This window comes from Cololabis saira, chromosome 14 (assembly GCF_033807715.1).
Source record: "Cololabis saira isolate AMF1-May2022 chromosome 14, fColSai1.1, whole genome shotgun sequence".
Taxonomy (NCBI): Eukaryota; Metazoa; Chordata; class Actinopteri; order Beloniformes; family Belonidae; genus Cololabis; species Cololabis saira.
In genome coordinates this window covers 10881385-10908104 of record NC_084600.1, presented here as the reverse complement: position 1 = coordinate 10908104, position 26720 = coordinate 10881385, and the positions used below count along the sequence as shown (strand labels likewise).

Below are 26720 nucleotides of genomic sequence, written 5' to 3'. Positions count from 1 at the left end.
ATGGGTGACATTAGAGTCCAAATGTATCCAAAATTGAATCTTCAAGGGGCTAATTCCCAAAATTAGGTCAAAAATGTGAGTGAGCTCAACCTACACACCGATTTTGTGAGAAGCAAAAACCGGATTAACAGAAGAGTCGATCAAATTAACGGACCAAAATATGCAGAATTGCGTATCCGTGTTTTCGAGCAAATGCTCCACAAAAATGTTCGCAAGTTGTCAGCTTTCTGAAATAAGCACATACAAAACGGTTTTCAAGAAGTAAAAAGTGAACAGCATGTTTAGTTTCGTATGGACGTTAAAATATTACATGTCTGCCATCTGCTGGAGTATAAGAGCATTACAATATATCTCCAGTTAAAATGATTAACACTGTTTGCTCTTTATTAGGTTTATAAAGGTATGCCCACTCATCAACCCATAAATCTATACAGCAGTAATCTGTAACAAAACTGACTCTTCAATGTTAAAGTGTATTCCTTTTTATTCTCCAGATTCAATAGTCTCAAGTTCAAATATGCACAGTATTTTTTATTGCACACTCATACCTGTCAAGTTTTGGATTTAAAAACAAGGGAAATTTTCCACTACCCGCTGTCCCACCAGCACAACCCAGGTCCAGTATTACATTTCAAGACAGGTTTACAAGAAACTAAAATATCTACCTTTCAACCACTTACAGACTACAATTATGTGCTCATAGCCTGATAGTACCTTTGTTGACACTGAAATGCTGTGGACATTCCTATGTATATAATCTCTATAATAGAACCTAAATGAAAACACAAAAGTGAAATAAAGCACATTTATTTGAAATACTTCCAGTTTATATACACATTGATTGTCTTCAAGTGAAACATTTAAAGGACTGTCTCAGAAAATTAGAATATTGTGATTTTCTGTAATGCAATTACAAAAACAAAAATGTCATACATTCTGGATTCATTACAAATCAACTGAAATATTGCAAGCCTTTCATTATTTTAATATTGCTGATCATGGCTTACAGTTTAAGAAAACTCAAATATCCTATCTAAAAAAATGTGAATATTCTGGGAATGTTAATCTTAAACTGTAAACCATGATCAGCAATATTAAAATAATAAAAGGCTTGCAATATTTCAATTGAATGTATGATATATTTTTTAATTGCATTACAGAAAATAAAGAACTTTATCACAATATTCTAATTTTCTGAGACAGTCCTGTACATTTTCTTATAATTTGTCATTTTCACTCATGTGGCTCTCTGGCGCCCTCTGGTGCTGCTGACGGACATCGTTCTTCCCCCGTCAGAGACACATTGCAGTTACACATCTTTCAGACCGCTTAACTGTGCCCCATCCTGTTATCCCATTTTTAGAGATATTTACACTAATCCTTGGCTTTTTGGGCAGAAATGTCTTCTCTCTCGTTACATCCATCCATCTCTGATTTGTTGTTCCGAGTTTGCTCCATTTGCTCCCATTGTTGCCACTAACCTCGCGAGAACTGCCACCCAGGCGACAGTGGCAGTTCTCGCGATGCCAGAGACAATTCAATTTGGAGAGGCCCAGGAATGCTTTTCCAAAATTATTAGATTATAAAACAGGAAATTTGAAGGGAAATATTAATACGGGAGGACGGCGGGAAAGAGAGGAAAAATGCGGTGGTTTCCCGGCCAAAACGGGAGGTATGTGGATACTCCTTGGTATAAATGTTTTGTTTGGGTGTATATTGACACAGATGTTTCACTAAAAATAAATTCCAACTGATTTATAACATCTCTGTATGTATTTAAATGCAGAGACCTCATGTATGAACTTACAAAGTTTTCCAACATCTCATTGGCTCCTTCTCCTCACTTATCAATCATTTGAAAACAAGCTTACATCTGGGGGTAAAAAGAAGTTAAAATTCGACTTTCAGAATAAAAGCATCGAGACGGCTACTGTGTATCGTTTTATAATTCCCAGGTACGTTGAAGACAATAATAATAATAATAATAATAATAATAATAATAATAATAATAATAATAATAATAATAATAATAATAATATATAAATCCAGATAAATTGCAAAGTATTTAGAGAGATAGAAAAAATCCACGATGAATTAATAATTACAGTTGGTCACCCTCCAACTGGAAGGTCCGTAAATGATCTCCAATCACATTGCAAGGTGTGTTTTTTGCAGAAAGGTAGCTACAAAGTTCATCAATACAAAAAATCTATAAAAATTATAGTAGTAATAATTTTCACTTGGCTCCTATTGTAATTTTTACATTAGCAAGGATCTAAGTATTTGCTGGCATGAAAATGTATGCATGTGCATCCATGTGTAGATTTATATTTCATATCAGTTTTTAAAATCTTGGAATGTTGTGTAAAATGTAAAGGATATAAAAACACATTTTGTATTCATGTTTTCCATGTTTTCTGTATTCATGGCAGAACATGGAAAACATATCAAACGTTTGAGGTGAGGAGAAAATAGAACAAGACCATTCTGAGTTTTTGGCAGCCACACGTCGCAAAAAAAAGAAAAAGAAAAGTGGTAACTGTTACGGCCCTGCATAGTGTGTGCTGGGTTGATTGTTCTGATGCAGGGGAAGCCAATCCTGGTCCTCGGGGGAACCAATCCTGCACGTTTTAGATGTTTCCCTGCTTCAACATACCTTATTAAAATGAATTATCAGCTTGTCATCAAGGTCTGGACAACTCTGTTGGCGTCACCATTGTCAAATCGGTTTAATTCAATGTGCAAATTGTTACAGATTACTATTGTAATACTGTATTTGACCCGGTCTTTGTACGTTTTGGCCGTATAGAATCGTAATTGTTGCCATTGTAAGAATGAGATGTGAACCTGCTGTACTCTACTGCCCTTACTTTTTAACAACTTGTGCTTTTTATTATTTTACCTCTTTTCTTATCATTTTATTTCATTTCATTTGTTATTTACTGTTTAATTGTGTCTTGCTGCTTTTAATGTTGGTGTAAAGCACTTTGAATTACCTTGTGTTGAATTGTGCTTTACAAATAAACTTGCCTTGCCTTGCCTATTATTATAATTATTATTACTATTATTATTGTTATTATTATTTCTTCTTTCTTCTTCCGGCTCTCGACGAAGACGCTTTTTCGTCTCTCTCCCTTATCTGCCTGCCCTGCTACTGCTTGTTGTCTCGTCTTCAGAGTCTCTTCTTTTTCACTCCTCCGAAACTCTACAATCATGGTATTGATTAACTGGTCTCTCAGCACAATTGACCAAATTTTTGCAACCAGAAGTCAGGGGGTAAGGGAGCCCTCTTGCCCCGATGGGACATTTTTTTCTGGATATACAATGGATTCCTACAAATATTGGAAGCCTTTGTGTCTCAAAATTCTGTCTGTCGAGGATGTTGAAGATGCCTTCATAATTGGAATTATGATAGCAGGATTTCTCCTGATCAGCCTCCTGATCGGAGGGGGGGGGATTCCTGGTGTATCGACAAACGCGTAAGACGTCGACAGCTGTTTTGGCTCTTTCAGAGCTGCCGGACGTGGCTGAAGGGTCAAGCGAGATGACCAACGCTCCAGACTTTAACGTTGGGGGAGCAGGGCCGTAAGCTGGATGCGATTCTCGAACAGAATCGCAGGCTAGCGGCGGTTTCGAGCTCATTGGCAAGATTGATAACACCCTGGAGAAGTTGGAAGCTCAGCTTGGCGGGAAGTGATCACAAATTCGTCTGATTGGAGTGCCATTGATGAACCAAAGACTGAAGGCAGACGGAAAATTACTGGGCTGCCTGTTTTTCAATATAATTGTTGATTCTATAATCTGCCTTGACAGAGCGGTCTCAGGCCGATCGCTCCTGGTCACAATCTTCCTGGTGGAATGTAAACAAGATGACTCTGCCCCCCACTAATCCCTCCCCCTCTCCCACAAACACCTGCAGATCCCTGTCTCAGAACTGTACGAGCCGCCTGATAACATCAAGGACATTTGGCTGAGAGCAGCTCTGGGCGAAGGTTCACGGGACTTATCGCGTCACAGACACTTACTGAAAAACACACACACTTCCCTCAACTTCAATGCCTTCCTTGGCTCCTCCCTCTTATCAGCCCCCCCCAACAGTCTTCGGATTTCAAGCGCCACAACGGCAATCACTTGGATGTACTGTGCGGGGAACCCCCCCCCCCCATCCCAACAGTCAAAAACAGTTTTCTAAGCTGACCTAATAAACCTGATTCTGATTATAATTATTGTTATTATTATTGTATTATTGGCATTATTATTATTATTATTGTTATTATTAATATTGTATTATAATCAGTACTCGAGTTGAGGGGGGGATGAGGGGGGATGGCATCCCCCCCTGAAATAAAAACGGTCAAAATCATCCACCCTGTAAAACTGCCACCCCCCCTTTCCATCCCTTATGTCATTTCATCAATGAATGTGGTTTTACTGCTATTTCAACATTTAGAGTCATCACCAGAAAAATAACACCAGAAAAATGTGACAATTTTCACCTGTTACAGGGAAATTTTCACTTGAAAAAAGTAGGAAAATCTGCCAGCGGGACAAGATTTATCTTCTTATTACAAGCAAAAAAACTTGTTGCACTGGCAGATTTTTCTACTTATTTCAAGTAAAAATCTACTTGAAACAGGTGAAAATTGTTGTTTTTTCCAGTGATGAGTCTTGTTTTAAGTGTAATGAGATTGTTTTACTAAAATGAGACATTTTAACTAGAAATAAGACAAATATTCTTGTTAAGATTTTGAGTTTTTGCAGTGATCCATTTTACTTATCCTGTGAAGGACAGAGGCATGTTGATAAGTTCAGAAAACTGTTTTTATTTTTGTGTTTTGATGTATTTGATGTAAGCCCAGTGGATATTTAAAGCTTACAGAAGGCTGCATTTAACTGCTGCTATGTCATTCCTGCAGTATTTCTGCAGGTGTTTTGGTCACTGCCATTATTTGTAATATATTATATTATTTGTAATCAGCACAAATTATCTGTCCCCATATGATAAAATCCACCACAACTCGAGTACCTTTTTTTTTTTATTGAACATTTGCAAATGGTAAAATGATAACAAATCTTCACATTATGCAATTTCACGTTGAATTATAACATATAAAGAGTATAACTCAAATAAAACACAAAACAAAAAGCACAACACATTATAACCAGCCAGGGGGGATGAAATTATAACAGAAAACCAAAACATTTACATATGTTTATGGTTTTGATTGCTTTTGAATTAGTAGGAAACTTAATAGAGTCCAGATACTGATTTAATTCACAATGAAAAGTAAAAAAAGAGAGTTTTTTGTGTAAGAATTTGGATTTGTGGAAGTGGAATTTTGCAAGGATAATCAACAAATTAATAATAAATGTTTCTTTTGGCTTTGTTCCAATTGTAACATGGTCAAAAACACCAAACAACACATCCTTCCAAAATAATTTTAAATCAGTTTCAATTATTTCAGACACAAAATTACACATGTCACTCCAAAAAGTTTGAACAATGGGGCACAGACAGAATAAGTGAGTCATTGTACAACAATTCAAGTACTGATTATTATTATTATTATGAAGATGATGATACGCATGGGCAACATCAGAACTCTTATTTTGAAAAGCTGATCCAACCGGATGCGTCCTGGCCAACTTTCTCCCACAAAGCCCACAGGTGTGAGCGGAGTCTCGCGGACGTCCAGCTCGCTCCGTGCCAGTGACCTCCCTCCTGCCGCTCAGCGCGGACCGTGATCGGACAGCATGTCTGTGGACGAGGTGTACGTGTTCCGGCCCTTCAAGCTGATCGCGCTGCTGTGCGTGTTCCTGGCGCTGTGTCTGGACGTGGCGGCCCTGCTGAGTCCTGCCTGGGTCACCGCCGACCACTTCTCTCTGTCGCTGTGGGAGTCCTGCTCCCAGTCCTCCCAGTCCTCCCAGTCCGGGGGGAGCTGGAGCTGCTTCTCCACGCTCACGTCTGGTAGGGCTCTCTTTCTGTACACATTTACGCAGAACACAGTTTATTACAGGACTGTCTCAGAAAATTAGAATATTGTGATTTTCTGTAATGCAATTACAAAAACAAAAATGTCATACATTCTGGATTCATTACAAATCAACTGAAATATTGCAAGCCTTTCATAATTTTAATATTGCTGATCATGGCTTACAGTTTAAGAAAACTCAAATATCCTATCTCAAAGAATTAGAATATTCTGGGAATCTTAAACTGTAAACCATAATAGAATAGAATAGAATAGACTTTATTGTCATTGTGCTCAGGTTACAACGAGATTGGATGTTGGGATGTTCCCACCAAAGTGCAAAAGAAGCAAAAATAAGAGGAATAAATAAATATAAAAAGCACAGTATAAAAACTTAAAAGCAATACAAACAATGTCTGGTAAAGTGCAACAAACTGTGACCTAGACATCACTCCCACATCATTCAAAAAAATAGACCTGTTCTGTTCTGTTCTGTTATGTGTTGTTGTGTATTATTTAACAATCTAATGGCCCAGGGATAGTAGGTGTTTTTGAGTCTGTTTGTCCGCTGCTTCAGGACTCGGGATGAGATGGGTCCTACAAAATCCTTTTAGCCCTTTTCAGCCCTTTAATCAGAAATAAAAATAATAAAAGGCTTGCAATATTTCAGTTGATTTGTAATGAATCCAGAATGTATGACATTTTTTGTTTTTTTAATTGCATTACAGAAAATAAAGAACTTTATCACAATATTCTAATTTTCTGAGACAGTCCTGTATGAACTGCACAGTTTCTGTTGTCTTGTTCTCACTGATGCGTCAGTTTAAATGCAGCCAACCATCAGGTGACTGCTGCAGTGTGTTTGTTTAGAGTTTATTTACAAATTATAAAAAAATACAGATAATAGTCAATCAATTGAGGTTTGTAAAATGGGACTCCCCAGAAGCTACTGTAGTTTATGAATAGCACAGCAAAACAACTATAAATTAGACATATAATACATATACATATAATAACCTAAAAAAGAAAAAACCCACAATAAAACCCTGGGACCTCCTCAGATTTCCTAGATACAAAGGTATTCTTATAAAAATAATACATCAGGTATTTGTACATAAACAATGTAATAATCGTTCTGGCTCCTCTGTCCACCAACATCCCACAGGAAGAGATGCTTTAGCGGCTTGTTGGTCATCAGCAGCTGCAGCATTCTCCTGTGATGCTGATGAACTTCCTCTGTTCATACCAGAGCAATGATGTGATGCTCAGCCCAGCAGTCCAGGCTTCGCTCAGGAAGGAGCTTCACTTGAAGCCCCCTTGGCTTTGTGACAGGCTGATGCTGTAACAAGATGTCTTTGTTATTCCAGCCTAGGTGCGTGTTCAGGATGCTGACACACCATTTAACAAAATTCCTGACATATTCAGTTAACCGTCTCCAAGACCCAGAAGCTCTTCAAGAGACACCTGCAGCATCTTCTTTTTTTTTTCCTTCTTTGTCTGCATATATATACCATGTTAGTAAAAACCTAAGGCATATATATATATATATATATATATATATATATATATATATGCATTTTTAATATATATCATATATATTTTAATATATCTATATATATCTTTTAATTTATTGTTTATTTATTTTTTTTCATTTTTTTTAAACTTTATATATATATATATATATATATATATATATATATATATATATATATATATATATATAAATAAATTAAAAACATAAACAATAAATTAAAAAAATAATTGAAAAAAAAATATATATATATATATATATATATATATCTATATTAGTTTTTTTATTATTTTTTAGATTTATTTAATTTATTTATATATATTTTTTTTATTATTTTATTACATTTTTTTTTTTTTTATTAAATGAATTAATTCAAATTAATTGATTAATTAAATATGCCCCACATTGGTGAGCATGTAGCTGGGACTGGTGCAGCAGGCTGACACTTTGCATCCACACATACATTGTTGACTATTACAGCAGTAATAAAAGGCCTTAAGGGCCTAAAAAAATGTATAGATGTGGTTATAACTAAGTCATAAAAGGACTTAGTATTTCAGCCCTCAGGATAGAGTTGGGTTTTTTTTTCACATCTATCACATGCTGGAACCCTCCTGCAGCCGTGGCGCGGTCACCGGCCGCCCCGGGACTGTGGAATGTGTCGGGGTGAATAGGAGGCGGCTTTGAGTGTGTGCTGCTTTGAGTGTGTGCAGAGCTCATTAAAACAACAGAGGAGGGGTGTGTGCTGGGGTTAAAGGTGCAGTTCGCCTAAAGGCAGAGACGGCTGATCCCCAAAAATTCCTGAGTTCCAGTTTATTTTCAGAGTGACCTGACCGTGTGGACGCAATTCAAAACAGGTCAGCTTTCAGTTGACTAACATAATAAAAACAGCCGCCTCAGAACGTGCTAGAAGAGTGAATTTTGTAACGCGAGAGCTCTGTTTTTATGTTTGTGTCAAACTTATGACCACATAATGGGCCAAAGATGGGAAAAAAAAAAATTCCCGAAGGCAGGATCCAATGTAGATCAGATGTCAACGATAAAATTCATCTCCCCAATGTGACGACAAATGAACCAGGAACTCTGAGAGTCACGGACACACCCCACAAATTACTGCTCAGTGGGCTTGTTAGTGTCACGAAAATGCTGTGGTTCTGTCTTCTCATGGCTCTGATTAAGAAGGGACACGAAAGATGCAAATATGGGCTTCAGACTTTCTGTCAACACTTTACCAAATAGGTTTCAGCTAAAAAGAAAAAAAGGTTTAAAAGGGTTCCGTTTTTAAGAAGCAGATCGTCGGGGAGCTCTTTCCAGGGACGACTCTGACACACGAGGGGAGAGAGCAGCTTTACTCTCCCAGTGGGAGCAGCTGCAGTTTGTTTGGAATAAACGGGAGTAAATGTTGTGTTTAAAAAAAAACAGCCACTGTGGCTGAAACAAGATGGAAAAGTCTTGCAGTCACCAGTAAAAACTGGCGCTTGGTGAAGCAAAGCCTCCAAGGAAATGTGGTTGTGAGGTTCAGAGTGCAAGGAGCAGCTTAGCACCAGCAGCACACAAAGCCTTGGCACATTTTATGTCTCAGACTCACTTTAATATATTAAATTTGTGCGTTATTTTCAGTCTCCATCAGACTATTTGACATAGCAAAGCAAAAGCAGGTTGTTTCTTAGAGTGCAAGAAAGCATTTCCAGCAGCAGCTGCACTTCCCCCACATCCATTGACCTGAGCAACCCTGGCATCTGGCAGGTCCTTGGACAATGACTTTAATCATTTCATCACTTGTGAAGGTTTAGTTATGTATCTGTGCTAAATTAAGTTCCATACATGCCATTAGATTTGCAGAGACATGTAATAATCTGTACTCTGGCAAGTTTTTCACTTTTGAATTGAATTATTGCAACGTTGCAGTGAATGATCAGCTCCTTGTTGCTTGTATTCCTGATTCCGTTTCTAGGCTCAGGTCCGTCTCTAGGCTCGGGTCCGTGGCTCGGGCCCGTCTCTAGGCTCGGGTCCGTCTCTAGGCTCGGGTCCGTCTCTAGGCTCGGCTCGGGTCCGTCTCTAGGCTCGGGCCCGTCTCTAGGCTCGGGCCCGTCTCTAGGCTCGGGCCCGTCTCTAGGCTCGGGCCCGTCTCTAGGCTCGGGTCCGTCTCTAGGCTCGGGCCCGTCTCTAGGCTCGGGCCCGTCTCTAGGCTCGGGTCCGTCTCTAGGCTCGGCTCGGGTCCGTCTCTAGACTCGAGCCCGTCTCTAGGCTCGGGTCCGTCTCTAGGCTCGGGTCCGTCTCTAGGCTCGTCTCTAGGCTCGGGTCCGTCTCTAGGCTCGGCTCGGGTCCGTCTCTAGGCTCGGGCCCGTCTCTAGGCTCGGGCCCGTCTCTAGGCTCGGGCCCGTCTCTAGGCTCGGGCCCGTCTCTAGGCTCGGGTCCGTCTCTAGGCTCGGGCCCGTCTCTAGGCTCGGGCCCGTCTCTAGGCTCGGGCCCGTCTCTAGGCTCGGGTCCGTCTCTAGGCTCGGGCCCGTCTCTAGGCTCGGGCCCGTCTCTAGGCTCGGGCCCGTCTCTAGGCTCGGGCCCGTCTCTAGGCTCGGGTCCGTCTCTAGGCTCGGGCCCGTCTCTAGGCTCGGGCCCGTCTCTAGGCTCGGGTCCGTCTCTAGGCTCGGGTCCGTCTCTAGGCTCGGGCCCGTCCCTCGCGCAGGCTTGAGTCCGTGTCTGCTCCATTCCTTCATCAGTGCAGGATAGGGATGGGAATTGATAAGATTTTTCCGATTCCAATTCCATTTTCGATTTTCGAACAAACTATTTTAGTATCAACTTTGTTTTATATCTTTGAACAAAAAATATAAGTGAGGTCTTAAGACGCCCCCAGCCTTGGGCTCCTCGATGGTGCCAGGGGGTCCACACAAAATTATTTGTAATATAAAATATGTATTTAATATAAAATAATAATAATAAAATAAAAAAAATAAAAATATTCTTCTGTAGAAATTAACTAAATACAACAAATTATGTTGTGGCAATTACACAAGAATGTCCAGTAACATTTTCAATGCCACAAACTTAGTCACTGCTGGTGACATTCATCTAATATGGCCTGGATCCCTGCCTTGATGAAAGGAGAAGCTAGTGGTAGATGCTCTTTAACTTTTCCATAGATGAGCTGATGCAGCAGCTGTGTCGGGAGCTCCGCTGTCCGCCGGAGCGCAGCTCTTCTAAAGCATGAATTATGGTTCCGCGTTAAATTGACGCAGAGCCTACGGCGTAGGGTACACCGTACGGTGTGCGTCGCCGCGTACCCTACGCCGTAGGCTCTGCGTTGGTGTAACGTGGAACCATAAATCAGCCTTACCACACGCCGGCTGACTCCGCGTTCCCAGCGCATCAGCCGGCCGAGTCCTAACAGTTTCCCCCCTTTGTTAAAATGTCCACATTGCAAGAATTGTGGCCCTGTTGTCATCCTTTTTGGTAAAATGTAACCAAACTTTCGAGCGTTTATGCCGCTTTGTCTCCGTGTTTTCCTGCTGGGCGCGAATGCGCACGTTGCGCAACGTGCTTGGTGACGTCATTTACGCCCACTGGAATCGATAAGGGAATCGTTTGCGAAAAAGGCAAACGATTCCAAGGAATTGAAACACTGGGAACCGGTTCTCAACAAGAACCGGTTCTCGATTCCCATCCCTAGTGCAGGATTAGCTCTGGTTTTGTGTTTGTCAACACAGCGGTTCCATTCAGCGGTGGCGTCCTGTGAACTGAGCTTTTGTTGTGGGTGGGCTGCTCCTCTAACCGGCCTGTGTTTCCACCCACAGATTGGCAGATTGCCACCCTGGTGCTGCTGGGGGCCGGTGCAGTTGCAACGCTGGTGGCCTTTTTGGTGGCTCTGATTTCCTTCTGCAGGGGGACGCAGAGACAGCAGTACCGCATCGTAGCGGTGTTCCTCTTCACTGCAGGTACGTCATCTTCTTCTTAGTCCAGCGTTTCAGCTCACTCGGGAACCGAGAGGCAACCCACTCTCGTTCACCAGAATAGTTTCCATACTCAAATTAAATATTGAGGTTGCAAAATAAGGAAAACGCAGCCGAAGAATTCTGGGTTCTGGAATCTGGAGAGCTGCAGGCTCACGAGCCAAGAAAAAGCAGCCTCAGAACTTGCAGATTTACCACCAAAGTGAAGTCATGGAGGGAGGGGAGAAAGCCACGAACAGCAGCGCCGCCGAGCTGGCGAGCTGCTCTGAATGCTTTGTGAGAAGCTCCTTCAACACTGAAGGGGGAGGATCTTACTATAACATATAATTAAGACCAATGGTTAAGAAGCATTCTTCTATGTATTACAAATAACTGTTTCACAGCATGCACTTCCTTTACTTTAACAGTGATGAAACACCAACCACTCCCCCAAATTCACTCATCATCGACTTATACTTTGTTACATTTTTTGAGGAATATACTGGTGACACGATCTCCGAAAGAACTGTATGACAGATTATACTATCATTTTACTCACCATGGTTACAATACAAGAATTACATCAGGAAGGAGGTTCATACTACCAAGGGTGAGAACAGGTATGATGGCTGGAACTCTATACCAGTTCATATTTCTCATGTAGGTAGCAAAGATTGGTCTAAGATTCAATTGGAACAATATCGTTTAAAATGTAATGAATTATGATTTGACATCACAATAAAGGTGAAAAGTGGTCAAAAATTCTAAGATAAGGTCATTTCAGGCAGGTATTGTTTATGAAGGTGTTTTATTTGATTTCATTTCTATGTATTTATGTCTGAGAATGATGGTGATTTAGTTCTCCTCTGCGTTGTTTGCGACTAAGGGAGCTGTGTCTATTATTTTTTTGTTTTTCATGTATAATGTATGTCTGTTATGTATTAAGTGTTAATTTGTGTGTTGTGTGTATGTCAGACCCCAGGAAGAATAGCTAATGCTGTTGCTAATGCTAATGGCGATCCTAAATAAAACAAACAAACAAACTCATGGGATTTCCCAGTTATCTCACGTCTCTTTGTGCACATCCATCAAACAGGATGTATGTGTTTGTCTGAGCTTTTAGGTGAGGCAGTTACCTCCAGCCAGAGGTGAGCTAGTAGTGCAGGTTCACATTTACCTGACGGCTCGTATGAGTATTCACACTAATGGCCCTTTTCCACTAGTACCACCTCAGCTCGCTTCTACCCACCACGCCCCCGTCTTGCGCTTTTCCACTATGGGCAGAGGCGGGTGGAGCCGTGCCAAGTAGATACTTTTTCTGTATCTTTTCTGCCGAGGTTCTAACGTGCTGAGCCGGTGACGTCACCACCCTCCACGCCACTGATTGGTCGGGGGGCGGGGCCGGCAGACGTTTGAATCAGGAAGCGCGAGAGCGACTCGTGGCGATTTTATTATAAAGCGCAAACGTCTGTTTGGTGATCCAACTCTGAGGTGCAGATGTTCATTAACCTGGTGGCTGAGGAGAGAATTAAAAAAGGGATGTAGACGGGCTGTTTTCTTCTCAGCTGCTCGCGGCTCCAGCTGATTTTCTCATCAGCGCGACACAAACAAGGGGTTGTGCAATCAAGTACGTCACAGCAGCTTCATCCCAACCTGCCCACTTCTCAGCTGGCTGTGGAAAAACAAACGAGGACAAAGCGGGTGGAGGCGAGACGAGGCGGGACGAGACGTCCTGAGCCGAGCCGTGCTGAGTAGGTACTAGTGGAAAAGCGCCATAACAGAAGCGCTTAACAAGAACGCTCCCCCAAATGCCAAACTGTTTATTTAGGATCCTGAAACAACTCAGTTGAGCTGCACTGTGGGAGTCTTCCCAGCCGGGGCCTTTCTGTGGAGCTGCTGAATGTGCTGCTCTCCTCACACAGTCCATGTTGGTGGAGCTGGTAGAGCAGCCGTCTCACACCTAGAAGGTCCTGGTTCCCCCAGGACTTCAGCCCCCCCACCCTGGGTGGGGTTGGAAAGGGCCTTTCTGTGTGGAGTTTGCATGGGGATGGTAGAGGCAGAGCAATGCCCAGGACCGACTTAGGGAGGTTAACGCTTTTCCACTAGCACCTACACAGCTCTACTCATCTTATCTCAGCTCGGCTCGACTCGGCCAAGTTTCTTTTCCATTACAGTCCTGCACCTGGATCAGAAGTAGGAGGTTGGAGTGAAGCTGCTGTGGCGTATTTGATTGTTTGATCTAAACCAGGGGTGTCGGACTCCAGTCCTCGAGGGCCTCATTCCTGCATGTTTCAGATGTTTCCCTGCTTCAGCACACCGTGATAAAAGGAGCTGTGACACCAACAGAGCTGTCCAGACCTTGATGACAAGCTGGTGACGACCATTAATTTGAATCAGGTGTGTTGATGCAAGGAGACATCTAAAACATGCAGGATTGCGGCCCTCGAGGACTGGAGTCCGACACCCCTGATCTAAACGAAGAAGACAACAACACTAAAGATGTAGAACATGGAGGAGATGATAGATGTGCTGCTGGATCTGTGGCTTGTGTTCAATATCAAGTTAAAAAATGAGAGTGAGAGAAACTTCAAGTGGCGACGCTTTTTAATTTTATTAGTTTGTCTCTGCGCTGCTGAAAAGTCAGCTGGAGCCGTGAGCAGCTATGAAGAGACAGAGCTCCTGGTAGATCTGGTCGTTCCTTATCGCCCGTCTAGATCCCTTTTTAATTCTCTCCTCAGCACCAGGTTTATGAACATCTGCACCTCAGAGTTGGATCATGAAACAGACTTTTGCTGCCATTGCTGTCGGATAAAATGACCAAGAAGCCGCAAGTCTCTCTTTCTCTGATTTCCTCCTCCTGACTCAGACGTCTGACTCCAACCCCCCGACCAATCGGTGGTCTGTAGTGTGATGATGTCAGATACAGCCGACTCAGCCACTTAGAACCTCGGCAGAATAGATACAGAAAAGTATCTACTCGACTCGTTAGACCCCTGGTGGAAAAGCGCAAAACTGAGGCGAGTCGAGTCGTGCTGAGTAGGTTCTAGTGGAAAAGCGCCATCAAGGAGGTTAACATGCCTGTTAGGTTGATTGAGTGGACTTGAGTTTGATGTAGGTTGGTCCAGCTGGTCCAGTCTTTTTTTGTATTTTGACAGTTTATCACAACGTGAGCTGTGCTAAAATACATGTTGCTGAAAATAAGCAAGGTCTTATACAGGACTGTCTCAGAAAATTAGAATATTGTGATAAAGTTATTTTATTTTCTGTAATGCAATTTAAAAAAAACAAAAATGTCATACATTCTGGATTTATTACAAATCAACTGAAATATTGCAAGTCTTTTATTATTTTAATATTGCTGATTATGTATGACATTTTTGTTTTTGTAATTGCATTACAGAAAATCACAATATTCTAATTTTCTGAGACAGTCTTGTATGTATTGTCTAAGTAGCAGCTTATGGTGCCCCTCCCCCTGTACAGAGGTTTCTTCAAATTGTCTGCATCTTTTAATAATATTGCTCTCCGTACATATTTTTAACTTCTAAAATACTTGAGAAAAGTCAAACTCTCTTTTTAATACCCATTAATGCCAGTGACCTGTAAACCAGTTTAACTCAATAAATCAGCCGGACCGACGGGCCCATCGTGACGCTGCTAGTCGGTCAGCTGAGTGCTGGAATGTTCCCTTTGGCTTTGTCTCTTTCAAAATGTTTCCCACAGCTTATGAAGAAGATAAACGACTGCCCAACCTAGCACTTTCAACCAAAGTGTTAGTCACTCGTCTGGGACGTTCGTCACATTTACAAAACATCCACCTTTTGTCCAGAACGCTCTGATCTGTGCTCAAATGTTCAGACTGTTTCTGAACATTTCAAACCACATGTGCTTATATTAAAACAATAATAACAGAGGAGTTGTAAACCTTTCTGCCTTCAGTCTGAAGCCACACCATCCATGGAAAACCATTGGTGTTATATAAAATGAACAAACAATTGTGTGACAGAAGAAAGCAGTAGTTGGATACAGTTAAACCTCTTTACTTACTTTCTTGACAAAAGGACACCAATTTTCTTCCTAGAAATACAACATTTATTAGCTTCAACATACGATATGTTATATTTGGGCTAGGGCTGGGCGATTTTGGACAAAAATAAAATCCTAATTTTTTTTCTCTGAAAACCCGATTTTCGATTTCGATTTTTTTTGTAAAACTACAAAAGACAATGGAATAAATTGTTTCAAATATGTTATATTTTTAAAGAAAAATAGCAAACAAATTTCCCTATTGGGAATGAAGTGCAATTGAAAGATACTGTAAATCCTCCTTGAGTTTAGTAAAGTGACAACATTTACAATTTTCTTGACCAAACAAAGATGACTAGACGAGCTCTGTCTGTAATGCAGCCAGCTGCAAAAAAGGAAAATCCATTTTCCGATTTTCCTTTTTTTAACATCGATTGTGATTAATAAATCCGATTTAGATTTAAAATCGATTAATCGCACAGCCCTAATTTGGGCTGTTCCTAATGAAACATAGGGTTTTAAATGATAATCAAATGGTTGCATCCTGTTGTTGCACAAATAACAAGCAGCTTGCTGAGACTGATTGTCTGACATGCTGGAAATGGAAACATAGTTGTTTATGACTAGTTGAATGTATTTTCTTCTTTCTTTTTTTCTGTATTAGATCAGTTGTGAAGTTCTAGACTACAAATGAAATGAAATTGTGAACTGCTTTTCAGACTTTTTGACGACCTCAGATGAACTCTTAACTGTGCAGTGTTTTTGTTGTGTCTTGTGTTTTGTTCTCATTTCTCTGTCTTCATTTTGTGGAATGTCTCTGCTTTTTTTTGCAGTGTATTTTTAACTTGATATTCTCTTTATCTAGTGGAAATTTATTTGGCTTGATTTTATTATGTTATGTTTAGTACTGTATTATTTTAAAATGTTGGCGGACCCCAGGAAGAATAGCTGCAGTCATGCTGTAGCTAATGGGGATCCTAATTAAACAATTAAACAATTAAAAAATCCAGGCCCTTTGGGAAACAGCGTTGTAAACCAGGTTGTAAACCTCCTACAAAGCCTGATAGTCCTTGAATCGTGGTTGTTGTTTAAATCACTGTCACTTGGCAAGAACTTTCCTTTTATCAGTACAAATAGTTTACTATAAAACGGTTTGGGGAGTAACAGTCTAGCAGTGAAGGACATTTAGGAGGAATTATAAGGAAGCTTTGTCTTCATCTGTTTCTGAAAACCCCCACTGGAATCATCTCACTGGCCCTGGCTTTGAATGTTGCCATTTATTGGGAAGCGTAGGAATGCCGTGTTGTTCTTTTCTTGGGTGTAATTGCTCTAAGAGCCTCCCAAGAAAAAGGCCTCAGTCCTCAGCAGAGCAGCAGCAGAGGGGCCGGTCCGCCGGGCCGCTGGGCCGCCGAGTCCCCCCCCACCTCCTGCGACTGTACAGGATTTATTTTCTGCTCAGAAATGTGACCTCAGAGAGCAGCGAGCCCAGTCTGGCCTCCGTCAACGCAGCCATAGTCTCAGGCTGCCGTCACTCTTCCGCACAAGCGCTGCTCCATCCTGTAGGAAGGAAAGGTGGAGCCACGGCCAACAAAGAGCTTTCCTCAAGAGTCACCTCGCAGGCATGTGAGGGAGCCCGAGCCGTCGGCGTGAAGAGCCGGCGGCCGCTTTGATCGGACCCTCCAGGAGCTCCCGGTGCCAGCTCCTGTAGAGGGAAGAAAATTAAAGCCATCCATGTCCTGAATGCACCATACTTCCTAAAATGAAAAGAGCTACACAGGGTTTACTTGTGAAAACATTCAGTTAAAGTCAGTCAGTCACCGAAGGAAGTCTCTTCTGACCAACAACAACGAACTGTAAAAAAAAAACGTTTTTACTAAAAGCATATTTTATCTTTTGAGGTAGATGTCAGACACATCTTTGATGATGCTGAAGCAATCATATTGATCTAGTCTCTGATACTAAGAAGATCAGAACACATAAACATGTAAACACCTGAGAAATATAATCGGGTTATATAACCTTTTGCAATCCAATGCAATTTTATTTATATAGCGTCTATTACAACAGAAGTTGTCTCTAGGATCTTTCCAGAGACCTGGGGCCTCATTTATAAAATAGTGCGTAGGATTCATACTAAAAGTGTACGTGCGCTCAAAAGCCGAAAATGGCGTGCGCACAAAAAAATCCTGATTTATAAAACCGTATGCACGCACACTTGCATGCAATATTAACTTTATAAATCACAGTCCACCTGGAAGGTTGCACACGTGAATTCGCCTCATATCCCGCCCTCTACACGCCCACTTTCTACCATATATGGGCAATGCAAACTACTTGATGACTGTATTTGCATATGAATGAGCCTGCTGAGCATGCGCAGCGCCACCTGCAGTCTGTTTCCTACACTGCTGTGCGTCAGGATGAATGAAACGTGTCGAGCCACCGTGCCACTAAATTTCACGGAGACTGAGATGGAGATGTTGTGAATGAGGTGGCGGCAGGAAAACCGCATTATTTGGTGGTCACAGTAGTGGCATCACTAACAAAAAGAAAGCGAGTGAGTGGCAGCACGTCGTTGCTGCTGTAAACGCTGTGAGTGCCACGGACAGATCTGTGGCAGAAATAAAAAAGAAGTGGTGTGATCTGAAGGTGGAGGCCGAGAGGAGAGTGACCCGGCACTTATTTGTTATGACCTGGGTGATGAGGAGGTTCCCAGCCCGGCGTGTCCTGCACCGCGGCAGCAGCAGCAGCAGCACCAGAGTCCTGACTGACGCTGTGCTTCACACACAGAGGGACACGATCAGCGCTATTATATTATAAGTCTGATATGTGATGACATTAAAGTATGACATGAATCTGGCTTCATTTCACCACCTCACCATCTGCGTCGCCAGTTCCCCATATCTTCAAAATGTTTGTGCGCTAGGATCAAAGTTGGCGTAGAGATATGCACATTTTCCCGCTAAGTTTTTTTTTTTTGTTTAAATCCCAACCTTTGCGTAGAAGGTCGCACACGCAAGCTTTATAAATGAGGCCCCAGAACATGACCCCCTAGCAATTATTACATAAACAATGGCAGGTAAAAACTCCCCTAGTGGGAGAAAAACTTAAGGGGGGGGTGCAGGTGCAGGCCAGGACGTTTTTCTGCTTTGTTTACAAGTCAGCTCACTTTGAAGACATTCAAAATCCTCTTCTCTTACCCGTAAGCCTATTTTATATCCAGACCAGGGCCAACTTTTGGCCTTGGCAGCAGTCCGGTAGCCGTCGGATCTGTTTGCTTACGCAAGAAAGGCCATTGATATCACATGTTTTGACCTGGATCGTGAATTTTTATCGTGTGGTTTGTAGTTGGCGAAAGCACAAAGTTCCTCCTGACTATGCGGTGGAGAGCCAGGAGAAGTACAAAGAAGGCAGAAAAAAGGTTGAACATTTTGATAAAGAGTTTTTTGATTCTGAGCTGGGCAAAACACTTACAGGTTAAAATAAGAAATCTGAAACGGGGGAAACCCCAGGAAGGGGCTTTCACAGAACCGGAGTAGGAATAAAGATTTGAAGAAAAAGGACATTTGAAAAAGAGGTGGAGTGTGGTCAGTTTCACAAAAACACAGTTACGGTCAAAATGATCAGCCCTTTTCAGGAAATCAAGAAAAAACATTAAATGTTTCATGGAAATCTCTGTGAACTAGTATTTATCATTGATTTGGACAAACAAAGACAAATATCCATTAAGCTAAATTGAGGTACTTTGATGTTTTCAACTAAAACAAAAATGTTTGGGATTTAGACTGGCAACTACGGAAGAGTATTAGGGCCAGGCAGGAGAAAAATAAAAATAATATTTTAGAGGAAGATTTTTTTTTATTATTATGCACTTCAGGAAAAAAAATGTCGAGAAAAAAGTTGAAATGTTGAGAAAAAAGGAGAAATTTCGACTTTATTCTTGAAATTGTATTTCAACATTAATCTCGACATTTTGACTTTTTTCTCGAAGTGCACAATAAAAAAAAAAAATCTTCCCCCCTCAAATATTTTTTCTCCTGCATGGCCCTAATACTCACTAACTAAGTTGGCACACAAATGTGCTGCAGTTCATGTAAATTGTGTGCTTTTCCTGCTGGCAGATTAAACTGGAGCTCCCTCAACAGATTGTGAACAGTGTTGGGATCTGGACTCTGAGGGGGGACCTCCAGGACAAATGTAGATGTACGTCTTGGGTAATTGCATTGTCAAAGTAAAAATACCCAAAGGCCCCCCCCCCCCCCCTTCTGGTGGACCAAATCAGGCTCCCTGTGCCTGAAGCAGCAAACACAGGCTCTCCCTTCCTTCACCAGACAGAAGCATATTGATGTATCCCAACACCTCACATTTGCTCCCCTCCACCAACAAGACAAACCTCCCAAACTCATTCTCATCTTTCAGATATGCACAGCCAAACTTCAGCCTGGCTTTGAGGCGCTGCTCTGCATTTCCTGACTAGAAGACATTTCTTTACTTTTTGAATTCAATTCAATTCAATTTTATTTATGTAGCGTCTATTACAACAGAAGTTGTAAGATCTTTCCAGAGACCCAGAACATGATCCCCGAGCAATTATTACATAAACAATGGCAGGTAAAAACTCCCCTAGTGGGAGAAAAACCTTAAGCCAAACAGTGGCAAGAAAAACTCTCCTTTAGGAGGGAAGAAACCTGGACCAGGACCTGGATCATAAGGGGGGAAGAAACCTGGACCAGGACCTGGATCATAAGGGGGGAAACTCCTGCTGAAGATCAGCTGGGCAGAGCAGGAAAAGAGAAAACAGACAGAGAGAGTTAAGAACAGAGAAAGCATATAGCAGACATCTATACAGACAGGTGGAAGCAGTGGGATGATCAGAGGGGGGACTCAATACATAGAAATGAAATCAAATAAAACACCTTCATAAACAATACCTGCCTGAAATGACCTTATCTTAGAATTCTTGACCACTTTTCACCTTTATTGTGATAGGGTTTAACACTCCCTGTAATTCTATTCAAACTTTCAAAGCTCCCCCTGCAGGTTTGGAGCACGTCCGGTTGTAGTCACCGGTTTCTTGTTTTATATCGTTTTGTGCTTTGCATCGTTTCTCTATCTGCAGCGTTTGATGATGCTGCATTTGTCTTTGTTTTTTGCAGCACGTTTTTTCATTTGCACCACGTTCCTCTTTTTGTAGCTCGTTTTGTGTTTGTGAATTTGAATCGTTTCTGTACTTGAAGCCGTTTTTCCTTAACTGAGACGCATTAGGCCGTTGCAGTGCGTTTGGCCGTTGTCGGCCACCGTAATAATCTGTCATACAGTTGTTTCGGAGATCGTGTCACCAGTATATGCCTCAGAAAATTTAACAAAGTATAAGTAAACCTTTGTCTCATAGATAACCAGCCTTGATTATTATGCATGCTGGACGTTTGTAGTAGTATTTAAGTGTGATAGGCCACAATGATGATAAAAATGTTGAGTAAAGTCCTGCAGAGGTAATATGTGAGCGTATGTGGTGAAGGCGAGGTGCAGGGCTCTGCACCTACTCATGATTCCCTCTCTTGTTCCAGTGGTTCTGCAGGCTTGTGCTCTGGTGCTGTACCCCATCAAGTTCATCGACGGGACGGTTCTGCAGACCTATCACGAGTTCAACTGGGGCTACGGCCTGGGCTGGGGAGCCACCATCTTCATGCTGGGCGGAGGGATCCTGTTCTGTCTGCGGACGGACCTTTACGAGGATGCTATGTACTAGCGGACTGCCCGCCCCGCCCGCCGCGGGAAACGCAAGCTTAAAAACACACAGAGACTTTTCTTCTCTCTGCACACGGCCTGTATGTGAGCGCAGACCCCATTTCTCAGTTTCTCTTGCCGTCTCGGCCTCGGTTATTTTTAGGCAGGTTGTGAAGGCCTTATTTAGACAAAGGCTGTGTGAGTAGACTGCCCCCGCGCTCCGCCGCGAGCCCATCAGCCCTGCTCGTATCTCGGGTGAGGTGGCACTGCCGAAGCACAGAGAGCTTTCTGGACAGGCTCGGCCGACGCTGCTGGACGTTTCCACTCATCTGGATGTCTATTGTTAGAGAGAAGCGGCGCAGATCTGAATGCCCGCTGGCTGATATCAAACAGGACTTGTTCTTCTCCACATTTCCTTTTGTACTTTTGTAGCTTTTCACAAAGATGAGCTTCTTTTATCATATTTATGCTTTTTATTTTCCATTTTATAAGTACTACAAGCCTGAACCTCATCTTTTTGTCGTAGCTGAAACTAGGGCTGGGCGATACAGACAAGAATGAACATCCCAGCATTTAAGCTGAAATCCCAAATTATTTTATACGAATTGGGTTAAAAGTTCAATTTGAACTTGGTGCCACACATATAACGCAACAACTATTAAAGGAGCATGAGGCAAGAATAAGAAATGAGACTTATTAGCGCCACGACGACCGTCGGGGTTACTGCAGCCAACAGCGAAGCCGGCACGGAGAACGCGCATGCAGCGTCATGTGACGTGACATCCGCAGGACAGCGCGAGAAATTCGGGCCCAGAATTGCAGCGCATTTTGCAGCACACAGCCTGTTCAAGGCAACGGAGAGATACACTAGAGGGCTCATTCGTTTTGGTTTGGAATGCTTCATCTGACATTATTACTAGAAAACTTAAAACGTATACGCATTTTTTTCATAAATCCTGCCTCATGCTCCTTTAATTCACTAGGAACCTTAAAAAGAATAAGAACATAGCTATAGTGCAGCCTGTATTAAATACGGACATCCTTGACTTCAGAAACTCAAAAATAACTGACTTTCTGAATTCAGACTCTTTCTCTCATGGCCTTTTAGACCCTCCGCCAATACCCACTTTTATTTCCTCAAATGGCTCTAATGCATCATGATAAAGAGGTGTGGGTGCAGATGCAGAGAGGAGGTGATGCTGAGCAGATAGTCAGCTCTGCAGCTTCCTGTGGCCTCAGGAACAAGAGGAGAGCAAACAGTTCTAGAAAAAGTGCATATCCATATCACGATATGCCACTATTTACCTATCAAACAGGTATCTGTCAGCATTTCTTATAATCCCGGTAACCGCCCAGCCCTAGCTGAAAACATATCTAGTAGCTGTAAATTAGCCTACTTTGATATATGCTATCAAGTGTGTATCTTGCTTGAAAAATCAGAAAAGTTTGTCTCTTGAAAAAATCTAAATGTGTACAAAGTTTCTACATGAAGGAGAATTAAGAATAAAAGCAGTAGTTTTGTTAGAATAAAGGGTGCACATTGTTATTTCCAAAACTCTGAAGGTGCATTTTAACACCCGTGATTAAATGGGGCATATTATGGAAAAATATTTATATATTTTTGGACTTGAAAGCACATGTTTGGGTGTCTGAATGGACTACCAACATGAGGTAATGCAACCATGCTTTTTTCATTTTTTTTTTTTAATTTTTATTCTTTATTTCATTCATTAAAAGAAAAACAAAACAGTTCAATATAATTACAACAAATCTCTCTTTCAAATCTCTCAATCTTTCCTTGAGAACAGAAAGAAGACTAAGCTTATTTTATCTGTCCCTTTTTCCTAAGAAATCAAATTTCAATTAATGTAATAATAAAAAAACAAATTACAAATTACGCAATTTAAAAAAAACAACACTTTCCAATATGAAAAAAAATGTTAAAAAAAAAAATACAACAAAGTTATAAAATAACACAAAATAGCTGTGGTCAAACACAGATAGTCTTTTTTGATTAAAAGAAAAAAAATATGACTGGTGCTAAAAAGAGAGAGAGAAAAAAACAACCTAACTTAACAATTATCATGATATTTCTTCATCAAACTGGCTTTTATTATTCTTTTAAAAGTAATGTTTGATTTGTATTCTTTGGCTTCTGTATCCAGATTGTTCCATAAACTGATACCTTTTACAGTCCATTTGTTGTGGGGTCAACAAAACCTGGAACTCTGTCATTCAGAGAGCTCTTCACATATCCTGCAGATCATCGCCCCGCGCTCCTCTATCCTCACCCGCTTTTTCATCCTTCTGCCTTTGCTGTTCCTCTGAAGCAGGTAGCTCAATGCTGCAACTCCAAAAAGAAAAAAAACACTACGGAGAAAAAAGATGAAGAGCTGAAAAGATGTGGTTGAAAAAGGTCAATCGGTACCGTATCTCTGGTACTTTAATGGGAGCATGTAAAGAAATTGTGTCAACTTTTTAAAAAAGGCAGAAAGTTTTTGCCAGGGGTGTCTCGTCTCCTCTATCAGGAACTTGCTAAAGACTTACATGCAAACTGAATCAGAGGAAGGCATTTGTCAGAGGAAACTGTCCCAGGTTATTAAAAGAGGTGCCACCATGCTGTTAGCTTGCAGTTAGCTGCTAGGTGCAGTAAAATAAAAGGTGAGACATTTTTTGAACCCCCATTAGTCACATTTTGCAGTCATATGTCATACCTGTCTTGTACAGTACAAGGCCTAAATTATACAAGGAAAAAAACAGCGCTGCCATTTTTTAAGGACATAAAATCTATTTGAGCTTCTGTTAAAAAATATATATATATTTTTTGTGTGTGTTTGTGTGTGTGTGTGTGTGTGTGTGTGTGTGTGTGTGTGTATATGTATATATATATATATATATATATATATATATATATATATATCATTCTATATTTTATTAAAATAAATATATTTGATATATTAAAATATATATGATATATATAAAAAAAAAATTATATATATTTATTATATTTATATATTATATTTTTATTAGGGGGTAAGGCACAGTAGACCAGGGATCAATTGTACATTTACATTGAGTATCATTATTTCTGTATGGTAATCTACAATATATAGGATATTTAACAACATAAAAATACTGTGCATCTCGATGAAATGAGAAAAAGATATACAATCTACCTCCTAGGATGTTTTCTGGATTTAAGAACAGAACATTACACAATTCAACAAAAATAATGATAAATAAATAACTGAAAATTATTTTAAGTATTAAAGCTACACAGTATACATTAAAAAATAGACGAATAAAAAGGAAAAAACTACAAAACAAAGCAAAACAAAGAAAAAGTGAAGAAATAAATGGAAGAAGAAAGAGAGGAGAGGGGGGGGTCAGTCAGGGGGCAGGGAATGTAAGAAAGGGAAACCACTTATTATAAAATTTGTTAGAGCTACCTTTCACTGAATATCTGATCTTTTCCAGCTTCACAAAAGACATGGTGTTGTTGAGCCACTGAGAACATGAGTTTTTTGCTATTTTCATGGGTCTCTGGGCCACTTGACCAGAAAAGTCTCCCCCTCCTCGCTATCATTACCTCGTGGAGTTGTTCCACGGCTGCAGCTGCTGCTAGAATCTCTGAAAAGGGATCAACATTTCCCACAGCTGCAGCAGTGTGAACGCTCAGCAGCTGCAAACAGCTGCAAACAGCTGGAACAGCAGAGGGAGCGGCTCCCAGGCTAAAGGACTCTTATCGTTACGCCGCGGGAACCCCATAAATGGCCTCCGTGAGCAGCCATGCGTGACGTTTTCTAGCGTGTGGGCCGGTCCATCGCCGCTCGTCTTATAATAGCTCTCTGTTGAGCCTCTGAAATGCCACTCAAGTTTATAGGTGAAGTGGATTTATTTCAGACTTGCATCGTTCAACAAAGATGTGGTGGCGTTAACTCGCTGTCCTCTATCCTGTATGTGTAAAGCCTTTTGTTATTGGTTATATATTAGTGGGGAAATGCATTACATAATGTGAGTGGAACATTTACTCACGACAATCTTCCCTGGATAATTAGATATGCTCCCTCCGTATTAGTTACACAACATGCATAAAAGGCACATTTATTACCAAGAGACTAATTCCTTTTCCTTTGTTCTGCAGCAGAAGGTTGTAAAATAGATTCACGCACTAGTTTTGATGTGCTTTAGAGGTCAAAAGTCAAAATTCCAGTGGGTTTTTCAGACCCAGCACTCCACCCACGCAGTTACTTCTGCAGTGCGATTACATGCCTGTGGTTACTAAAGAGACATGAGCAGAAACACGACGAGTCTTTCCAAAAAGCATTGTTCGTGTTCTTTTATGGTAAATCTAAGAGCTGGTTGTTAAATTCCCCAGTGCCGGGTCTGTTTACTTGGTGCACTTAAAGAGGCTCACGTTGGACCACAGCTCACAGCTTTTAAACGGTCGTCTTCCTCCCTCTGCTGGTCAGCTTCATGTGTGAACCGCCGTGTCTGTTGCTGTGGCACGTTGACCAAAACGCTGATCCTGGATCAGCTTTGGACGATTTTTCTTGGAAATAAAAAGCTGGAATAGGAAAAAAAAACAGAATTGTGTCTGTCCGTTTAGCAGAGGTGCCAAGTAACGAAGTACAAATACTTCGTTACCTTACTTAAGTAGAAATTTTGGTTATCTATACTTCACTGGAGTAATTATTTTTTATTACTTTTTACTTTTACTCCTTACATTTTCACGCAATTATCTGTACTTTTTACTCCTTACATTTTAAAAACAGCCTTGTTACTCTATTTCATTTCGGCCTTTAAAAAAAAAACTATCCAGTTAAATTGCTCCATCCGGATAGAGTGAATTTGGTTGTGGTTGGATGAGAAGTATAAACATAATACCATTCCGACACCCTATTGGTTTCTACGCGTCTGCTTTCTGAAACACATGTTAATGCTCAATAGTACACATATATGGTTCTTTAATATATTTGCATTATACTAAGATACATTCATTTTCAATGGCTTTTGTCCTTAATGGCTTTTTTCCCCCTTACATTACTTTTACTTTTATACTTTAAGTAGTTTTGAAACCAGTACTTTTATACTTTTACTTGAGTAAAAAACTTGAGTTGATACTTCAACTTCTACAGGAGTATTTTTAAACTCTAGTATCTATACTTCTACCTGAGTAATGAATGTGATACTTTTGACACCTCTGCCGTTTAGATCTGTGTTTAAACAAATGTTGCACATGTGTTAAAGATTGTGGGGAAAAAAAGCACAGATAACATCGAGACAGACCTGAAACTGTCCAAAAATAGTTTAAATGATTTATATACAGTCTTTTTCCCTCAGTTGCACACTCTTAACCCCAAAGCTGCAGCGAGACTCTCTCATCTGAAACCTTTTTCAAGACGACAGCTGTTCCCTATGCAGCCAAAGACAAGCACAGCTCCAGGAGTACATCAGCCAATGAGACCATTGAGGAGAATCAAGTAGTTGGGACATGCAGCACATCTCTATACATTTATTTGGATTTGACGGCATCCG

The 26720-nt window shown here is 41.0% G+C and overlaps 1 protein-coding gene across 1 annotated transcript; it reads left to right on the top strand.

The window, feature by feature from the left end:
- The first annotated feature begins 5641 nt into the window (after positions 1-5641).
- On the top strand, positions 5642-22861 carry LOC133460238 (transmembrane protein 47-like). The gene is made up of 3 exons (XM_061740828.1): positions 5642-5968; positions 11295-11435; positions 21023-22861. Exons 1-3 carry the CDS (start codon positions 5755-5757, stop codon positions 21202-21204), a joined length of 537 nt encoding a protein of 178 aa, XP_061596812.1. The 5' UTR covers positions 5642-5754; the 3' UTR covers positions 21205-22861.
- The last annotated feature ends 3859 nt before the right edge of the window (positions 22862-26720 follow it).